This window comes from Glossina fuscipes, unplaced genomic scaffold (genome assembly GCF_014805625.2).
Source record: "Glossina fuscipes isolate IAEA_lab_2018 unplaced genomic scaffold, Yale_Gfus_2 114, whole genome shotgun sequence".
NCBI lineage: Eukaryota > Metazoa > Arthropoda > Insecta > Diptera > Glossinidae > Glossina > Glossina fuscipes.
The window spans coordinates 813,765-832,416 of record NW_023998457.1 but is presented as its reverse complement, the minus strand read 5'-3'; the positions used below and the strand labels follow the sequence as shown (position 1 = coordinate 832,416).

Here is an 18,652-nt window from a genome sequence, read left to right as displayed (position 1 = left end):
GTTTTTTCTCTATTTGCTTTTCCTCACATTTTATGAAATCAAGGTAAACACGTAAATCAACAACAACAAGAACATCAACAACAACAGCTACAAGCTCAACGATTCCTTTCTAAGAGACGTCGTTTAAGTCGACGTTCGTCTTTACGAACTCGATCTCAAAATTCAAAGCGTTTGAAAAATCAATACAAATCACCACAACAACAACAACAGCAACACCAGCAATCACAAGATCAGCGTATAAAAGTGGGAAGGGAAATAACTAGCGGACGTTTGATAGGAGGAGAAGCAGGTGGAAGAAGTGGTGGAGGAGGAGGAGGAGCTGCTGATAACTTAAGTGCTAGCAACAGCCAATCAACTAGCGGTATTGCCGTTAGCAATTTTAGTGTCAGCTCTAAGACACAGGCGCAAAGTCAGTGTTCGGAGAAAATTGCTGTTTCACCAAAGTCTACAACAACAACTACGACGACGGGCTACACTAGAGCCCCGAATCTGGGGGCACGACAAACACGCAGCAGTGGTGGCAGCATTAGCACCCAACCTAACACCAACCCGACTGCCAGTAATAATAGTGCCGATTACAATATTGGTGTACCGACGGGCGCGACTAATATTGGTGGTGGAGGAGGAGCAGTAGCTGCAGGTGGAGGCGGAGTTGGATTAGCAGGTGGCATTGTTTTAGGAGGCACTCATAATTTGAATAGCGGTAACGTAGCGGGCCTTAGTCGTGGTGTTATAGTAGCGGCAGGACATCAACAATTACCACCGCAAACGCATCCAGGTCATAATCAACATCATACAGTCATTGCTGCCTCTGCGACGACACACTCTCATTATACACAACAACATACCGCTCATATATTGCAACATCCGGGACAAGCACCGCCTCCCACTCATTATTTACCCCAACAGAATCCGGGCACTACGTATTATACTACTCATCCTCCGACGCATTTACAAGCACAACCACCCCCGCAACAGCAAGTTCATTTCTATCAAACTTACCCGGCTGGTGCCGCGTCATCTACTGCTATTCTTAACTTAAATTTAAATTCTTATCCGGCAACTGGGCAAAGTTCAATTGCCGGAACTCCAATTGTATATCAGGTTCCGTCGCCGGCAACACAGCAAGTGCAACTACCCGGTCAACAAGCACAACAACAACAGCAACAGCAGCAGCATCAAGTTACTCGATATCATCATCCTCAAGTGAGTGGTTTACATCATCAAGTCGGACAAGGTTCAGCGCATTTACAGCAGTCGCATCATTCATCGGTCGAGCTTAGTTTGGGCGCTGGTTTGGTACCCAGCAACGCTCACGACACCGGTGCCGTTTATCACGCCAGTAATTCCGGTCATCACCATTCTTCGCATTCACTTAGACGTAGCTCTAGAGGCAAGACGGGTTCTTGTGTAAGTTCGGTACAGGCCCAACACCACGGCAGTGCGAGCAGCAGTAGCGGTAATAGCAGTAGTGGTGGCACTTCACGTAGTGGTACCGCAACCGCCGCTAATTTACCCGTAGTAGTGGGCCATCAATTGCTCTCCACACCACCCCAACCGCCGTCGGCTACGCATCATTTAACGCATCAGCAACAACTGGGGTCCCACCACCACAATCATCATCCACATCAACATCCGCAGCATCAAGCGCTGGCCACTGCTGGTGGTGCTGTTGTCGTCGCAATATCTGCCCAACAGCAACAGCAGCAGCAACCGCCGCAGCAAAATCATTTATTACCGCATCACGGTGTTGTAACACATCAACATCATTCACACACTCAAATTTTGCCACAGCGCGCTACAATAGTTCAGCCAGGATTTTTGTACAGTTATCGTGCAGCTAGTGGCGCAACAAGCGGTTTGGGCTCAACAGTATTAGGTGCATCAACGTCGTCTAGTGCTGCCACCGCCGTTGTAACAAACGTGCCAGCAGGTACGGGCTCTTTTGTGGCCACGCATCAAAATTCCAATAAAGTCAGTGGTAAGTGTTGACGTTTATTAACACAAAAACACCTCAAAACAATTCACACGCCCACACCTACATGTTTACGTGCGTGAGACTCTCTCTTTCTCTCTCTCTCTCTCTGTCTTTCTCACTCTCTCTATCTCTTTCTCTCGCTCGCGCTGTCTCATATCAGGCCAAGAAAGAGCAAAGAAGTAGAAAGATTTGGTTTCAAATTTGTCTGTTGTTGTTTGTGCAATCATCATATCGAACAAAAACAAAAAAAAAAAAGAAGAAAACAAAAACAAAGTAAAGAGTAAACCTAAACTCTATTTACATAAATGAGTTTATGCCTTAAAGCAGGCTACACGTTTTTCTTTACATATATGTAGCGCAGCGGGTGGTGGTTAGGAAAATTGTATATACTTTAGATCACACATATATTTATATATGTATATATATATATATGAAAGAGGCCACTTTAACATTTAATTTAATTAAATTGAGGAAATATTTTAAAATAATGTATAAAGAACAAAAAAAAATATAAGACAATTATGTGGTTTAAGCTAAAAATGATTATAAACGTTTTGGGTTATGGTAATCTACAGTGCTTCCTTTCTCACGAGTTTTTTTTTTTTTTTTTTTTTTTTTTTTTGTTAAGAAATGAAAATATTATAAAAGTTACATTTTCCAATTTATATTTTCTTTTTATATATAGCCCTAAGAAAACTTGCATGTTTTTTTTTTTTTTGTTATTTTTCTTTGTTTTTTTTTTTTATCGTTTTCAAATATTCCATCCATATTAAAATATAAAAAATATATTCGTTTTTCATGATTCTCATTCTCTCTAACGCTCGTTCATATTTACTCGTAACGTACGTACGTTTGCTCGTTCGCTTGCTCATTTACTCGCTCTCTTGTTCGCTCGCTCGTTCGTTCGTTTGTTCGTTCGTACGTTCGTTCGTTTGTTCGTTCGTTCGTTCGTTCGTTCTTATTACGAAATCGTTCGTTGCTAACTACTCCTCTTCAGCTTCTGCGGATGCATTAAGCTATAATTTAATGGCACAACAAACGCCTAATACGGGACCACCACCACCACCACCGTCATCATCAACCACAGTTACATCCCATACACCTGCTGCTGCAAGTGGGGGACAAACAAATACAGGTAAATTCTTTCTTTTCTCTTTCACTCGCGCAAACAGACATTCACTCTACATAACATACACAATATGCGCGTACTCACAAACACAAAAACACGCACGCACACAATTAAACACACATCCAAACGTATATGCAAACCCAACCATTGAACACACACGCAACCACGTAAACACACATAAACGTACGCAAACATTCCGATCGATTTACATAAAACATACACTACACACAAACACGTTGTGCACATGCTCGACTCGCTGCAGCAAGAAATTGTTGTGAATTTCCTTTAGCTGTCCTGCTTATAGCTAACTTCTTAAAATATTAGCACAAATTTCTTTACTTTGTCTCCCCTCCGCAGACTATGTAAGTTTTTTTTTTTTTTTTTTTTTGTTTATAAACATATTTACATATTTTCACCTCCTCACACGCATTTTCAAAAACAATCTAACAAAAATCATCATCGGGTATTTTTTTTTTTTTTTTAATTGTTTTCTAGCTTTTGTTTGAAAATTTTTTTCTGTATTGGATTGAGAATGAAATTTTTCCCTTTATTCATTTATAATTTTAATGAATCTAAATAAGGTGGCAGCACATATAATTTTTCTTAAATTTTTTTTTTTTTTTTTTTTAATTTTTTTAACTAACCTTTTAGTCGTTAAGAAAAGAAAAAGTCTTAATTGTTTTTAAAATATATATATACTTTTTTAAAAAAGAGTCTTCATTTAATCATTTCATCATTTATTTTGCGACAGTCCCAACGGAGGTGACAGTTCTGTTTGATTATTTTTATTATGATTGTTATTATTATTATTATTTTTTATTTTTGTTTCCTTATTTTATAAAATTGCTGAACTAATACTATATATCGTACGATAATAATACCATTCATTCATTAATAAGTTAGCACATTATATAAATTAAAAAAAAAAAAAAAAGAAGCAGAATACATAGTTAGTTTTTTTGTCTTTCATATAACTTCATCCATAATAACAAACACATTTGTCGGATAAAAAAGGCGAAAGTCATGATGATGGTACCGGGATTTGCCAAAGACGTGCCTAAATGTTTTTTTTTTTTGAATATTATGAAATTCCGTACGAAGAACAATATAGTCGGGAAAGGCCGATCATTAGAAACCCTACACAACTTCGGCTAGTAAAGTTATTCATTTGTTTTGGTAATAACACACAAAAAATTATACATTAGATTCATGCAAAGGCATGCTCTCTATTGGAGGATACCCAGGCATGACGTGATCCAAATTTTGTGAACTTAATTTATCTGTCAAAGATCTTATTATTTTTCGGTTTTCGTCATAAAAAACTAGAAATTACGTTTTCTCTCCATATAAGGACTTACTTGCCATGATAATCCTTGTATATGTTGGGCTCTACAAAATAGACCTATGTGATTTAAATTCTCTACCATTAATTTCTGTGCTAAATTTCTATTATAGACCAATTTTCATCATAATTTATTTAATATTGAATCGTTTCCTGAAGGGGGGATTGCTCTTCATGAGAAATCTTACATGGATGGAGATCCAAAAAATGGTTCCATGTCATTCAAATTTGTGTCAAATTGCGATCATAAAGAAGTTGTCAATTAGGCTTTTTGCCTTCTAAAAGTCCACATTTTCTGAGGATGCTCCCAATGCAGCGGATATTCAAAAAATAGATCTACATGGTCCAAATTCTGCTTCAGTTTGATGTTATGAATTAATCTTCGCCATGAAATATTAAAAAATTGGATCTTTTGTTTACCATATAAAGGCCCAGTTATATGAGAGAGGGTTTCAAAAATTTTTCATAGCAACTTCGTGTCGACATCGATTTTTGTTGAAATATTTTGAAAATTGCAAGTTTTTTCCATTTAAGATCTTTCAAAATGCCATTTTCCAAAAGCGTTCATCGTTAGGTGAAAACCAGTCAGTCTACCAAAATTTCTAAAAATAGGTTGAAATCGATAGACAGGGGCTTAGATCGATTTAAAAAAAGATTCTGAATCGATCGGTATAATAAAAAATAGGTCTACCTTGAGGCCTTCTGGGTGTTAATTACGTCCGCACTAACGTAATATACTCTGTGTATGGTATAACAGAAACAGTAAACCCCATAATTAAACATCATTCATGTAACGTCTTTTCAGAATAAGCCGCCATAGGAGAAGTAATCGAGAAAGTGGTCCGAACCGAAACATATTGAATACCGTTTGTCCTTTGGCCATAACATTTCGGTTGAACACAAGAAAACAGGGCAGTCAGACAAGTTTCGATCGATTCAGAAAACTTCCCGATTTAGAAAATGATTCTGAATCGTTTGGCATAATAAAAAATGCGTCTATCGAAAGTCCTTCTGGATGTTGCGTGCATCCGTGTGAACTTAATATAACTTTGTATCACACAAGCGATGTAATATGAGTATTTTTAATTAGCATGAGATCATTTAATTATGTCCGTCTGTCCGAGCTTTGAAATTATAATTACTAACTAAAAAAATTAAATTTGTTTTTTTTACAATTATTGCCTAGCTCAGTTCAAAAATAAACTCGGTTCTTTGTCTTCGTTGTTCGTTGATCTTTTAAGTTAAAAATTTCTGCGGCTTGTGAGTTTACGTGAGTGATATAGAGTATAAGAAGCGAAGAAAATGAAATTTTAACGCGCTTTAATCATTGGATGGGCTTGGCTGATTTTTTTCTATTTCTGTACGCGTGCTATATAATCATCCATAGAATACATTAAATTTTTATTGTTATAGTTTTTGAGTAATGAGCAAAAATATTTTTGTTTATCTTTTAAAAATGGATTTCTTTCTTAGTTTACATTGTCGTGTAGCCATTTATGTTGCTTCATTTGCCCGATTTATAGACAGTGTAGGGTATATCGAGTAAAGTGTCTCGAAACAATTGATTCAGTCTTTGTTGCCATTAACTAGAAAAATTTTGGGATATGTGTACACACCGATAGAACTAAGTATAGTCATCATACCACAAAATGCAATTGATTCTCTTTTTACGCAGCAGATACATTCCCAAAAAAAACGTGTAAAAAAAGATAAGGTGGCTGAATGGGGAAATCGTTTCGTAAAAAAGCAATTACAATGAATAATATTAAAAAATTCTTGTTAGAGATTACCCAAGAATTTATTTCGTGCCTTACGCATTTTAATTCATTAAATATATTATAAGAAATAACTTATGCCTTGAAAAACCAAACTAATAATAAATAGCTTAAAAAATACATCACGCCCTTACTCCATGCATAATTCTGGAAAACCCTTTCATATACACATATAATCGCCGTAATCAAACTTGTGATTTAGAGAAATATAAAAAAAAAAATAATAATAAAAAAAATTTATAGAATTTTGAAAATCGTGTTAAAAAAAACAATTCATGTAAAAAGGGAACATTTTCTTTTTAACTCGTGTTATAACTCAATTTTCATGTAAAAAAATTATTTTTCCTTTTTAGTTCGTGTATGACATGAAATTTCGTTTAAGAAGAGAATTAGGTTTATTACCATTTCTCTTAATGACGAGTAAATTTGTCCATGACAATTAGTTGATTCAAGATAAACCTAGAAATCGATTACACTTTACTTGAACAGCATACATACCTGGCCGAGTAAAGAGAAAGTTCAAATAGCCGAAACGGAATTTTGAAAATTTTTATTTCAATACGCACAGTGTCGCTTACGTCATTCTGTTCCTACGCATAGCAATTATAAGCAGAAAAGAAATTTATATTCCAATGGAAGCAACTTTTTTAATACCAACCACTACGCACACACACATACACAATTGATCTTTATTTGCAAAAGAGATCGATATATCCGATCCTATTTTATATCGGACATATCGTATATCAAATATATATTTTAAATTTTCCGTTATATGCGGCTTGTGAGCATATTTCGTGGATTATATGAACACATTTTCTGTTTGGTTATGTTTACGTTATTTTTCCGTCACTGTAAATGAATCCTTGCACCAATCAATTGAGTTAATTTTCATGATGAACGAACAATGAACATTTCTAAAAAGAGAAAATTGAAAGTTTTACGCGCTTTGTCTTCTATAAAATTTCGTATTTGTTTATTTATGTACTTATTGTACGTAATATGTAAATAAATATATATGTAATATGTAAATAAATTTACAAGTTATCTGCTGGAAAACTTAGATCATATATTCGCCTGTTGATTGATAACTCTACCACAGTTCAATCACAGTTCAATCCGCGACCATTAAATTGTTAGTGACATTTCTTTGCTTACTCGCCTATAAAATGGGGATCTTTTTTTTCAAATCTTAACCCAGATCTCAACACACGAAAGGTGCAAACAACATGCCAATAATGTTCATACCCATGTATGGTGCGATCTTCGTTATGGTCTGTGTAGCTATATCCAAAATGCGAAATATATCATAACCAAACTATAAATTTGATTTTTTGTGCATCAAGTGTGCCTCTAAGAATACTATCTATTGAAAATGGCACCTATCGATCGTACAAAGATTCAGCGTTCATAGGGGTGCTTATGTGAGATAGAGGATTCAAATAGTTGAGCCAGCTGAAACAAGCTCTTCATATCAGTTTTGAATGTCAAAATACTGTTAATCAATGAGTTTTGTGGGAAATTTTGCAGAACTCTTTCAATAGCTTTAATCCTTGGATCAAAGTATGTCAGTGTAGCAAATTTAATTAAAATATCCGATTCGAAGCTTGTCTACCCGTCTTGTTTTTTTTGTTTTTGTGTTCATTCTAAAGGTCGCAATTTTTGAGATATTTTGATCGAATTTGGTACACCCGAAGTGTTCCGGTTCAAGTCCGAATGCTTTTGAAAATTATATGGATCGGACCACTTTTACGATACACTCCACATAAACGGTATTATTATGTATTCAACGAAGTAGTGTAGGGTATTTAATGCTAGCTATAGTATTTTTATATGTTTAAACTTAATATAATGGGTATTTTATCCCATGTTCCTATTAAAATTTACATTTGAGTTGAGCATTCTTTGGCAAATCATGGAAAAATAGAGAGTTGCACCCTGTATAGAAATTGTTAAAATTCAGAGAGCACACCTGCAATCTAACATGAACTGAGAACATCGCCACTTTGTGGGTTTTTGCTCATTACAACAGATACACGATAAAAATTTCCAATTGTGTCGGTCTGATGTCGGCCCATGTAATTTTGTGTTCAAACCTACAGGTTATCTGCAAGCACTACAACAAGAGAAAAGAAAGCCTTTAAGGAAACAAATCTAAATTTCCCCATCGCTAGATATGAAAAATATTTTATAAGATTAGTGTTAGAATATGAAATAAACTAAAGAAATAGGTTTAATATTTGTTCGTATGATGAAAACAATGAATTTCTTCCAAAATCATAGCAAATTGGCAGGGTTTTTTTTATATATATATATTTATCTCGTTTCTGACAAGGCGTGGTCACATTTCTTATAAGCACTTTACCGACCGACCACAGATCTTCCTTGGCGCCGACTTTGTGAAGGCTTATAGAGCCAAGCAACTAGTGATTGCGGGTCTCAATATTAAATAACAGCTGACTGTGCATTACCAAGCCAACCGCAAGTGTTGACGACAAGAGAGCTAAATCTCAGTCATCGGTAGTATTAAAAATTCCGTGATAAGTAAAAACAGCTAGAAGTGAAAACAATGCATCCAAACTTCCTCTTGGGGAATTATCTATACCAAATTTTGAAAAGACAATGACAATGGTCGACAGTCCTTCTGATAGCCTATAATCAATCAATCATTCAAATTATTAATATTTTACCCTTTGCACTCTGAGTGTTTTTTTACCCAAAAGTGCAACAACTCCGTGACATTTTTGCGTTGGAGCATCTGCAAGATGAAATTCTGTTGTACTAAAAAAAAATAAGATCTGTTGCTATAAATTTATTTATTTAATTAATGTAGTTTGTGATAATAGAAATACAATTTGATATTTGTATTTTGTAATTCAACTTAGTTATGATATTTAAGAAAACTGATCAGCGCGACCTACACCACCCATTGAATGTGTGTAGTCGAACACTACGTTAGGTTTACTAACTATTACTTCTGACCCACCTCGAATATATCTCTTGGTAGATGTCATTCCAGTATTATTCCAAGTACTCAATAAAGTAACAACCCTTTTATGCTTCCAAGCTAACAGTGTTATATATTTCCTTTTCTTTTAGCAGCAGTTGTTCTATTTAAAAATTTTGGTTTTGTTTATAGTAGCAGGAACACCTTTTCTGTTGATTTGAATAGTACCAGTTAGGTGGCATTTCATTTGCATTAATTCCTTAGCTAAAGGTAAGCTGGTGTAATACCTGTCCGTGTACAGGTGGCATCCCTCTGCGGTGTAGTTATTTAATCTATTATTTATTGAAAAAGATGTAACGGAATTCTTGTTCTTATTGGTAAATCAGAACTAACAAGATTTTCAGAAGTTATAATGCCGGAATAGGGAAGCCGTTTCTGAATCTGCTACCACAAAAATTTTTATACCCCATTTTGTAGGTTTGTTAGGATTATACATGATGAAAGCAACTATTCTCCCTTTGAATTGAACTAAATTTCCTACAAAAAATTCAATATCAATTTCATTATCACTTTCGTTTTCTCTGATCTCGAAGCTTTCCCAATAATCTCCTGCTTGCATGTGGGTTAATCTATCTATTATAAAATAAAATTCAAAATTCGCTAGTCATTGAATCGAAACTACGCAGTAGCTGCACCGATAGAGTTAGTGCAACGAAAGCATATGGCGCAATAGCGGCGCCTACGGAGTTAGTGCACTGACAGCACTGGCGCAATAGCGGCGCCTACGGAGTGCAAGGAGTTAAGAAATCTTCACAAAAAAGCTTGATTTGTCTTAGCGAATTTCGTTTTGCCTAGCCTAAGTCCGCATTGAGGTTGACAATCACAAGATTAAGTTCCTAAGATGAGGAATTCTGAAATTGAACTGCAACTGATTTTTTTAATTTTCTTGTACACTACTTTCTCAAAAAAGAAAGACCAGTTCATATTTTTTCCTTTTTAATTCCTAAACCTATCTTTGCCGTCTTCGAAATAACCCTCTTAGATGCAATACACCAATGTTTTTTTCCAATCCTTATAATAAAACTCGTTATAGTCGATTTCCGGAATGGCCTTCAGAAGCTTTCTTTGATTCAGCTCTCTTCAATCTCTTCAATGAAGTCCCCGGACCGATCTTTTCGAGTTTATGGAATAAGGGTTAAATCAGGTGAATACTGTAGTTGTCGAACAGTATGGACTAACAACCAATACAGAGTTCTCGGTACCATTCGAAATTTGACATATTTCAGGTCCAAAATATCTTTTCAAATTTTGTTGACCGATACGTTTGAATTGCCAACAGCATTAGCAAAGTCCCTAATTTTTCTTAATCGATTCGACACAATTGTTGTAGTAGATTTTCGGAATGGCCTTTAACGGCTTTCTTCGCTTCAGCGTGTATCTCTTCAATCGAGTCAAAACGGTGTCCTCTGACCATGCTTTTCGAGTTTAAAGAAAAACCAGAAATTACATGGGGTTAAATCAGGTGAATACTGTGGTTGTGAAACAATATGATTTGATTTTGAAGCAGAGTAGTCTCGAAGATCCAAGTTAAGACTTGTCTTTCCTCAGAATTCCTTTCTGTGTTTGCGCACTGCTTCACACAAACGATGCATAATATTGCTGATTAACAGTTTGGCTGGGCGAAAGGAACGCGTAGTGGACAACATCACGATAATCGAGGGAAACTATTAACATCACCTTCAGTTTTGATCGACTTTCCTTTCTTGGCTAACCTTTTGCACGATATTCGCTGGATTGATTGGTTTTTCCAGATCGTATGCGTAGGTCCAAGTCTTATATCTAGTCATAATGCCTTTCACCTGACCGATACTCAGAAATCATTTCCCCACTGGTGTCTGTGACAGTGCTAATGGTTTAGGCAAAAAAAAAAAAAAAAAAAATTCCTGATATTCGATATGTTCGCGCATAATTGGAATATTGTGGACTTAATTTTTAGGCGCAATCTTACGTGATATATGACTTTGGCTTACGGTTTTAACCTTCGATTTGGTTGACTTTGGTGTATAATTCTCCGTTGAAATCAAAAGATAGTAAATGGCATTACGCACAGAGAATTACTCTAAGACTGCACGATGTAGCGTGAAAGGTGGCGTACATTTTATTCATACTCATTGTATGTATGTCGCATAAAATTGCATAAAATTTAAATATGGCAGAAATTTATTTGTAAGAAATATGTATATTTTTCAAAATTTTTTTCTTTAAAGGCTTTCATGATTTTTTTTTTTTTACCACAATTTATACACGATTCCCCCCAACATTTTGTAATCTAAATGTTTTATATTCATTTTAATATTGAAGGAAAGAAAAAAAAAAAAAGAATTACTTTTCATAATTATATATGCATATATATATATATTTTTTTTTTTTTAAATTTAGCATCCTTAGCTGTTGCTAACGTTTTACGTGGCACGACGTCTTCGAACAGCAATACAGTTAGTGCATCAACTGTAGCTAGCTCCTCTGTACCGGCAACAGCGAACGGTAGTGCAAGCGGTAGCAATACAACGACGACAACGACGACGAGCAATACGGCAAATTCGAATTCGCATGGCGACTCGGAGAGCGATGACAGCGAAGTGGGACGTTTACAGGCTTTATTGGAAGCCCGAGGCTTGCCGCCTCATTTATTCGGTGCCTTGGGACCTCGTATGACACATATCTTGCATCGAACGATTGGTAATGGCAGCTCGTCGAAAGCGCAGCAATTATTACAAGGTTTACAATCGCATGACGAAAGTCAACAACTGCAAGCAGCCATTGAAATGTGCCAAATGCTTGTCATGGGCAACGAGGACACTTTGGCTGGTTTCCCCATAAAACAAGTGGTGCCAGCTTTAATTACATTGTTGCGTATGGAGCATAATTTCGATATTATGAATAATGCTTGCCGTGCGTTGGCTTATATGTTGGAAGCTTTGCCTCGTTCGTCGGGAACAGTAGTCGAAGCCGTTCCGGTTTTCTTAGAAAAATTACAAGTTATTCAATGCATGGACGTGGCTGAACAAAGTTTAAGCGCTCTGGAGATATTGTCACGTCGCCATAATAAAGCCATATTACAGGCTAATGGTATATCGGCCTGCCTCACATATCTAGATTTTTTTTCAATTAACGCTCAACGAGCCGCTTTAGCCATTACAGCAAATTGCTGCTTAAATTTACATCCTGAAGAATTTCATTTTGTATCGGAAAGTTTACCTCTCTTAGCCCGCCTCTTGGCTCAGCAAGATAAAAAATGCGTAGAAAGTGTTTGTTCAGCTTTTTGCCGTTTGGTCGAGAGCTTCCAGTATGATCCAAAGCGTTTGCAGGAAATAGCGAGTAAAGATTTATTAAAGAATTGTCAACAGCTCCTGGTGGTTACACCGGCTCTTCTCAATTCGGGTACTTTTACGGCTGTAGTACGTATGCTTAGCTTGATGTGTGCCAATTGCCCCGATTTGGCTATATCTTTGTTAAAGAGTGACATAGCCGCCACACTGTTGTATTTGCTGACCGGAAACGCCGAATTATCGTCGATTTCGATCGCTAATCATGTAGAACTCGTATCGCGATCACCTTCGGAATTATATGAAATTACCTGCCTGATAGGGGAATTAATGCCGCGTCTGCCTACAGACGGCATTTTTGTGGTTGACGCTTTACTCGATCGTCCCACCATCAACACTCAGGATCAAGTGCAATGGCAATGGCGTGACGATCGCGGCACTTGGCATAATTATTCAACCATAGATTCGCGCATGATTGAAGCAGCCCATTTAAATTCAGAGGATGAATTTAGTTTAAGTACATTGGGCCGTACATATACTGTGGATTTTCACTCAATGCAGCAAATAAATGAAGACACAGGCACTGCAAGACAAGTTCAACGCAAAGTGAATCCTAACTACGTGCCGCCTCCACCGCCACCCGCCAATACACTTTCAAATAATACCGGTCAGGATTTGACAACTTCTGCCGTAGCTACAGCCATTACCGCCTTGAGTACAACAGTAGCAGCTGCCGCCACAGCCGGTATAGCGCCTCCCAGCGGGATATCGCAAAAACGTCGTCCCTCTGTTGATTCCCGCATTGCTTGCTTGAAGGAAGAACGTGGTTTAGCAGCTGAATTTATTAAGAACTTGTTTAATGTTCTGTATGAAGTTTACAGTTCGTCGGCTGGTCCCAATGTTCGCTACAAGTGCCTAAGAGCTTTGTTGCGTATGGTTTATTATGCTTCACCGGAGCTGCTAAGCGACGTACTGAAATACCAATTGGTTTCCAGTCATATAGCAGGGATGCTGGGCAGCAATGATTTGCGTATTGTAGTGGGGGCTCTTCAAATGGCTGAAATACTCATGCAAAAATTGCCTGACGTTTTTGGTATGCACTTTCGGCGTGAAGGCGTTATATATCAAATCACGCAGCTTACCGATCCCAATCATCCTATTTGTGCCAATCCTTCACCTAAACCGTTGGCTGCGAATATGAGTGCCAATGGTTCTCAAAGTGCACCTGCCTCAGCGTCTAGTCTGCAAATGAATCCCTTCTTTATAGATAACGCAATTGCGGTAGGTCAGCAAGGAGGTAACAGCTCTTCAGCCTCTGCTACGCCTAACACATCAAAAACTGGATCACATAGCCATCAACAGCATCCTTATACCATGAAGAGCTTTTCACATGCTATGAATGCTTTAACAGCAGCTGCTACCAGCGGTGGGGGAAATAATCAGAGCAGTAATCAAAAAGTTGGTGCTATGCCCACGTCAATGGCTCTGAACATAAATGCAGCAAGTGGATCGGCTTCCACGTCATCTGATGTGCATTTTCAATACAGCAGTTCCGCTCCGGCCCATACGCAAATGACACCACAACAGCAGCAGCATCACACGAGCCATCATCATCATCATTCGCAAGGACAGCAACAAAGCTATTTTGTTTACACTGGAAATGCAAATCAAACGGTACCACCCCCGCCTACAGTGGGAAGCGGATCTGAACAACAATATGCAGCATTTAATCAACTATCACCACCTCCGCCTTTAACGTCACAGTATTCACAAGGCGGCGGGCAGAATTCAAATGGTCCACCACCACATTATCAAACTATAGGTATGGCATCAGCAAGTTCATCTGCACCTCCACCTACATCTACTTCGGCGCTGCAACATAAAATGAGCGACATGCTTAAACGTAAGGTACCACCGAAAAGGAAATCTCAGTCGAGCAGTCGTTCGAAAACGCGACAGGATGATGGTAGTGGGTCTTCAGCAGCAGCAACTGGAGCAGCGGCTGCAACCACTTCTACCTCGGCAATGCACGATTTACTCAGTAGAGCTACCGGACTAGGAGGAGGATGCGGTAGTGGTAACAGTAGCAATGCAGCGGGTCGTAATACGCCTAGCAGTTCAAAATCACGGTTTAGTGGCGGTAGCGGAGGTACTGGAAGCGGCACTCATCACAGTTCGACATCTGGAACAACAAAGACTACATCCTTTTTAGCCTCGCTCAACCCGGCCCGTTGGGGACGCCAAGGATCTCAGCACAATTCATCTACGGGTAGTGGGTTCGCTAAAGATGCTCACAGCAGTAACAGTTCGGTCCCACAAAATCCCAGCGGTTCAGGGTCAAGCGCCAGCCATAATATGGGTGGCAGCAGTTTAGCAGCCCAACATTTAAGCAAAAGTATTTCTCAAGCTAATCTGATAGCAGCGGGTAATCGTGAAAAGGCACGGCAATGGGTGCGGGAACAAGCTATAAACTTTATTAAACGTTATGCCTCCCAAGACAGTTGCAAAATTGCGGGAAGTGTAGAGGGCTCACGCAATAGTGCCAACGTGTTGCAAAGCCTCACCTCCGTCATTGATAAACTCTGCGGCAGTCCTACGAACTGTTTAGACGCATTGATAGAACTAAAGACAATTCTCTTAGAAAGCGACATCTCGCCCTTTGAAGTCAACCATTCGGGGCTAATTAAGGCTATGCTAAATTATATGACCGCCGAAGAAGGTGTGGTAGAGCGAGAGGTGCGTTTGCGCAGTTTTATGCACGTTTTCGCTGGTCTTCCTTTAGAGCCCATGAGTAAAGTCAGCAATTTGCCTCAAATAGATCCTGCAGCGTTTTCCGCATTTGTTTCCAAACTTAATGCTTGCGTTACGCAATTGGAGCAATTCCCTGTGAAAGTGCATGATTTTCCGGCTGGTCCTGGTGGGGGACGTTCCAACACAAGTGCTTTGAAGTTCTTCAATACGCATCAGTTGAAGGTGAGTGGAACGTTCAGTCAAGAATTCCAATGTTCATTGATTTTTTTTCAGTGCAACTTACAACGTCATCCTGATTGCAATAATTTACGTCAATGGAAAGGAGGCACAGTTAAAATCGACCCTCTTGCAATGGTACAGGCTATTGAACGTTATTTAGTGATACGCGGTTATGGTGGAATACGCGGCGATTCCGACGATGACTCTGAAGAGGATATGGATGACAATGTTGCCGCAGTTGTCATGTCACAGAGCGGATTTAAACACAAATTGCAATTTTTAATCGGAGATCATGTTTTGCCCTATAATATGACTGTTTATCAAGCCGTCAAACAATATTCTCCTATGGCTAACGATCAATCGGAAACCGATACTGATACTGAAACGCCATTAGGTAAAGATAAAAAATTTGGTAAAAAATAATATAATAATGATAATTTTAATGTTTTAATATAGGCAATGCTAGTGTGTGGGTCCAACAGCATACCATATACTATCGTCCCGTCGAAGAGGATATATCTGTGGGCAGTTCAAGCAGTGGCATTAATTGTAAATCTAACCTCACTAGCACCGCACCTAGCTCATCGTCATCATCAGCCCCAACGACCAGTAATTCTGGGGCTTCTAGCTCATCTTCATCATCAATGCCTAAGAAGAGTAGTAAATCATCATCGAAATTGTTGCGCAAGAAAACAGAGTTGTGGCACGAAGGCATAGCCCCTCCCGTGATTTCAGCTTTGAAGCCATTCCTTGCTAAAACACTGCCTGCTGATGTAGTTACTTCGGTTCAAGATGCATCACTTGATGCCCTCTGCATGCTACGAATTATTAATGCTCTTAATCGTTATTGGGAGCACTTATATGGCTGTGTCCAACGCCAACCTATCGTAAATCAAGCTGAATTTATACATTCAAAAATCACGGCCAAAGCTAACCGTCAACTACAAGATCCACTCGTTATTATGACTGGCAATTTACCGCAGTGGCTGCCACAAATCGGAATGGCCTGTCCTTTCTTATTTCCTTTCGAAACGCGACACTTGCTATTCTATGCTACTAGTTTCGATAGAGACCGAGCTTTGCAACGTTTGTTAGATGCTACTCCCGACTTAAATTCAGCCGAATCATCGGAGAGAGTAGCACCACGTCTAGATCGCCGTAAACGGGCCATCTCCCGTCAAGATATTCTAAAACAAGCGGAACATGTCATGCAAGAGTTTGGCCACTCAAGAGCCCTGCTCGAAATTCAATACGAAAACGAGGTGAGTTTTAAAAAAAAAAAAGTTCAATTACAAGTGAGTCTAAAAGATTATATTGCTTAATTTTAGGTTGGTACTGGGTTAGGACCCACGCTGGAATTTTATGCTTTAGTGTCGGCCGAATTACAGCGTTGCGATTTAAGTCTCTGGAATGGAGGTGATAGCTACAAGCAAAATTCAGCAACTATAGCAGATGTAGTCAAATCGACATCAGCTACTCTGCATATAGATGAGCCGCAATCTTCCGTTGTGGGTGACAATCAGGCTAGTAACACCACCACAAATACAACGAACCATACGACAGTCAGTCCACCTACCAGCGCTACATCAGGCACTGCTACACGTAGCAATAGTCGTAGCAACCGAGTTGATAATGGAGGCGGAGTCGGTTCTGTACGTCAGAATCAAAATTTATCAAATGCCAATAACCACCAGCAACAGGAACAGCAACATTTGTCTCAGCAACTCTTAGCTGATGAAATTTTTGACATGTTGATTGAACAACAAGGTGGAGATCATCAGCAGCAACAACAATCGACGGGTGGTCCCTCTATGCCTTTATTAGAGAGCAACACACCAATCCAACATAGTCCAATAGCTATTTCGCCAACACCTTCAATAACATATGTTAATTCTATCTACGGTTTGTTTCCTTTACCCATAGGTAAATCGTCGAAATTACCACAAGTCTCTCGAGTCAAGTCGAAATTCAAATTTCTGGGCAAATTTATGGCCAAAGCTGTTATGGATAGTCGTATGGTACTATTTTAAAAACTTTGACAGTATTGAATATATATAACCACAATTTTGATTTTTTTTTTTATTAGTTGGATTTACCCTTCTCCATACCCTTCTATCGTTGGCTACTAAGCGAAGAATCTTATGTAGGCTTATCTGATTTGGCTCGTGTAGCACCGGAAGTACAATCCACCTTAGTACGTTTACAAGATGTCGTGCATCAACGTGATACAATTTTAATCGACAACGGCTTGGATGCTATGGAAAAGACTGAAAAAGTAAATTACATAGCATTTCTCAATTTTTCAGTGAAATATGGTAAATGCTGTGTTTTTGTTCTCTTTACAAAATTAGGTTGAATCATTAGATCTCGATGGATGCCCAATATCCGACCTAGGTCTAGACTTCGTTTTACCCGGTCATGCTAATATTGAATTGTGCCGAGGTGGACGAGATACTACAGTAACCATACATAACCTACATCAGTACATTAGTCTCGTCACCTACTGGTTCCTGGTGGAAGGTGTTCAAAAGCAATTTGAAGCTCTAAGAGAAGGTAAGAAATCTTATTAAAAATCGACTATATAGTTGCCGGAACACTTTCGTTCCGATGTCCATTATCAAGAGAACACAATAATTGAATAAGTAACACCTTCATAATAAAAATAGTCTTCTTTGTTCCATAGAGACACTAGTGTGGAACCTTGCATAAAACTCTGCAAAAAGTAATCCGTTAATTAGTGCACTCACGTTAAAATATTTATTTTGCGCTTCTTATAAATTATCTTTAGTTCGGGTGTAGCACTCTAAGGTGAGGGGGAAATAAGGAGAAAGAAGGAAGCTTTTTTATAAACCAATAAAACGACGTATTCTTGATGGATATGAGATTTCGGTTTGAGTTATCGTCGTCCGTCCATCTGTCTTTAGTTTTTGGAACGCTTATGGTACGGGCGTTTAGTTTATAGGCATAAATCGAGTTTTAAAAAGGAAGCCGTCCATAATAGAGCGAAAAGCTTAACTTACCAGAATATAATGATATATAGCCGATGCTAAATATGCTCCTAACAGAGCAAAGTAGCAAATCATGGTTTGGTAGAACGCAGATAGCAATGAACCCTCCCAAGTGAATTTTTCAATTGAAAGAAAACTTGAATTGAAAATTTTTAATCTTAATAATTGAATTAAAAA

General features: G+C 38.2%; 1 protein-coding gene across 6 annotated transcripts in view; it reads left to right on the top strand.

Annotated features, from left to right (window-relative positions):
* LOC119639887 (E3 ubiquitin-protein ligase TRIP12) overlaps nt 1–18,652 on the top strand; it is a 65,641-nt gene that overhangs the window by 46,395 nt on the left and 594 nt on the right. For 3 of the 6 annotated variants that reach the window (XM_038037586.1, XM_038037585.1, XM_038037587.1), the window contains exons 5-12: nt 44–1,981; nt 2,976–3,113; nt 11,611–15,470; nt 15,522–15,861; nt 15,924–16,729; nt 16,796–17,485; nt 17,554–17,742; nt 17,819–18,020. In XM_038037586.1, coding sequence (XP_037893514.1) covers nt 44–1,981; nt 2,976–3,113; nt 11,611–15,470; nt 15,522–15,861; nt 15,924–16,729; nt 16,796–17,485; nt 17,554–17,742; nt 17,819–18,020 — 8,163 coding nt within the window. The remainder of the gene's footprint in view (nt 1–43; nt 1,982–2,975; nt 3,114–11,610; nt 15,471–15,521; nt 15,862–15,923; nt 16,730–16,795; nt 17,486–17,553; nt 17,743–17,818; nt 18,021–18,652) is intronic. The other 3 variants (XM_038037589.1, XM_038037588.1, XM_038037590.1) reach the window with 3 other exon arrangements.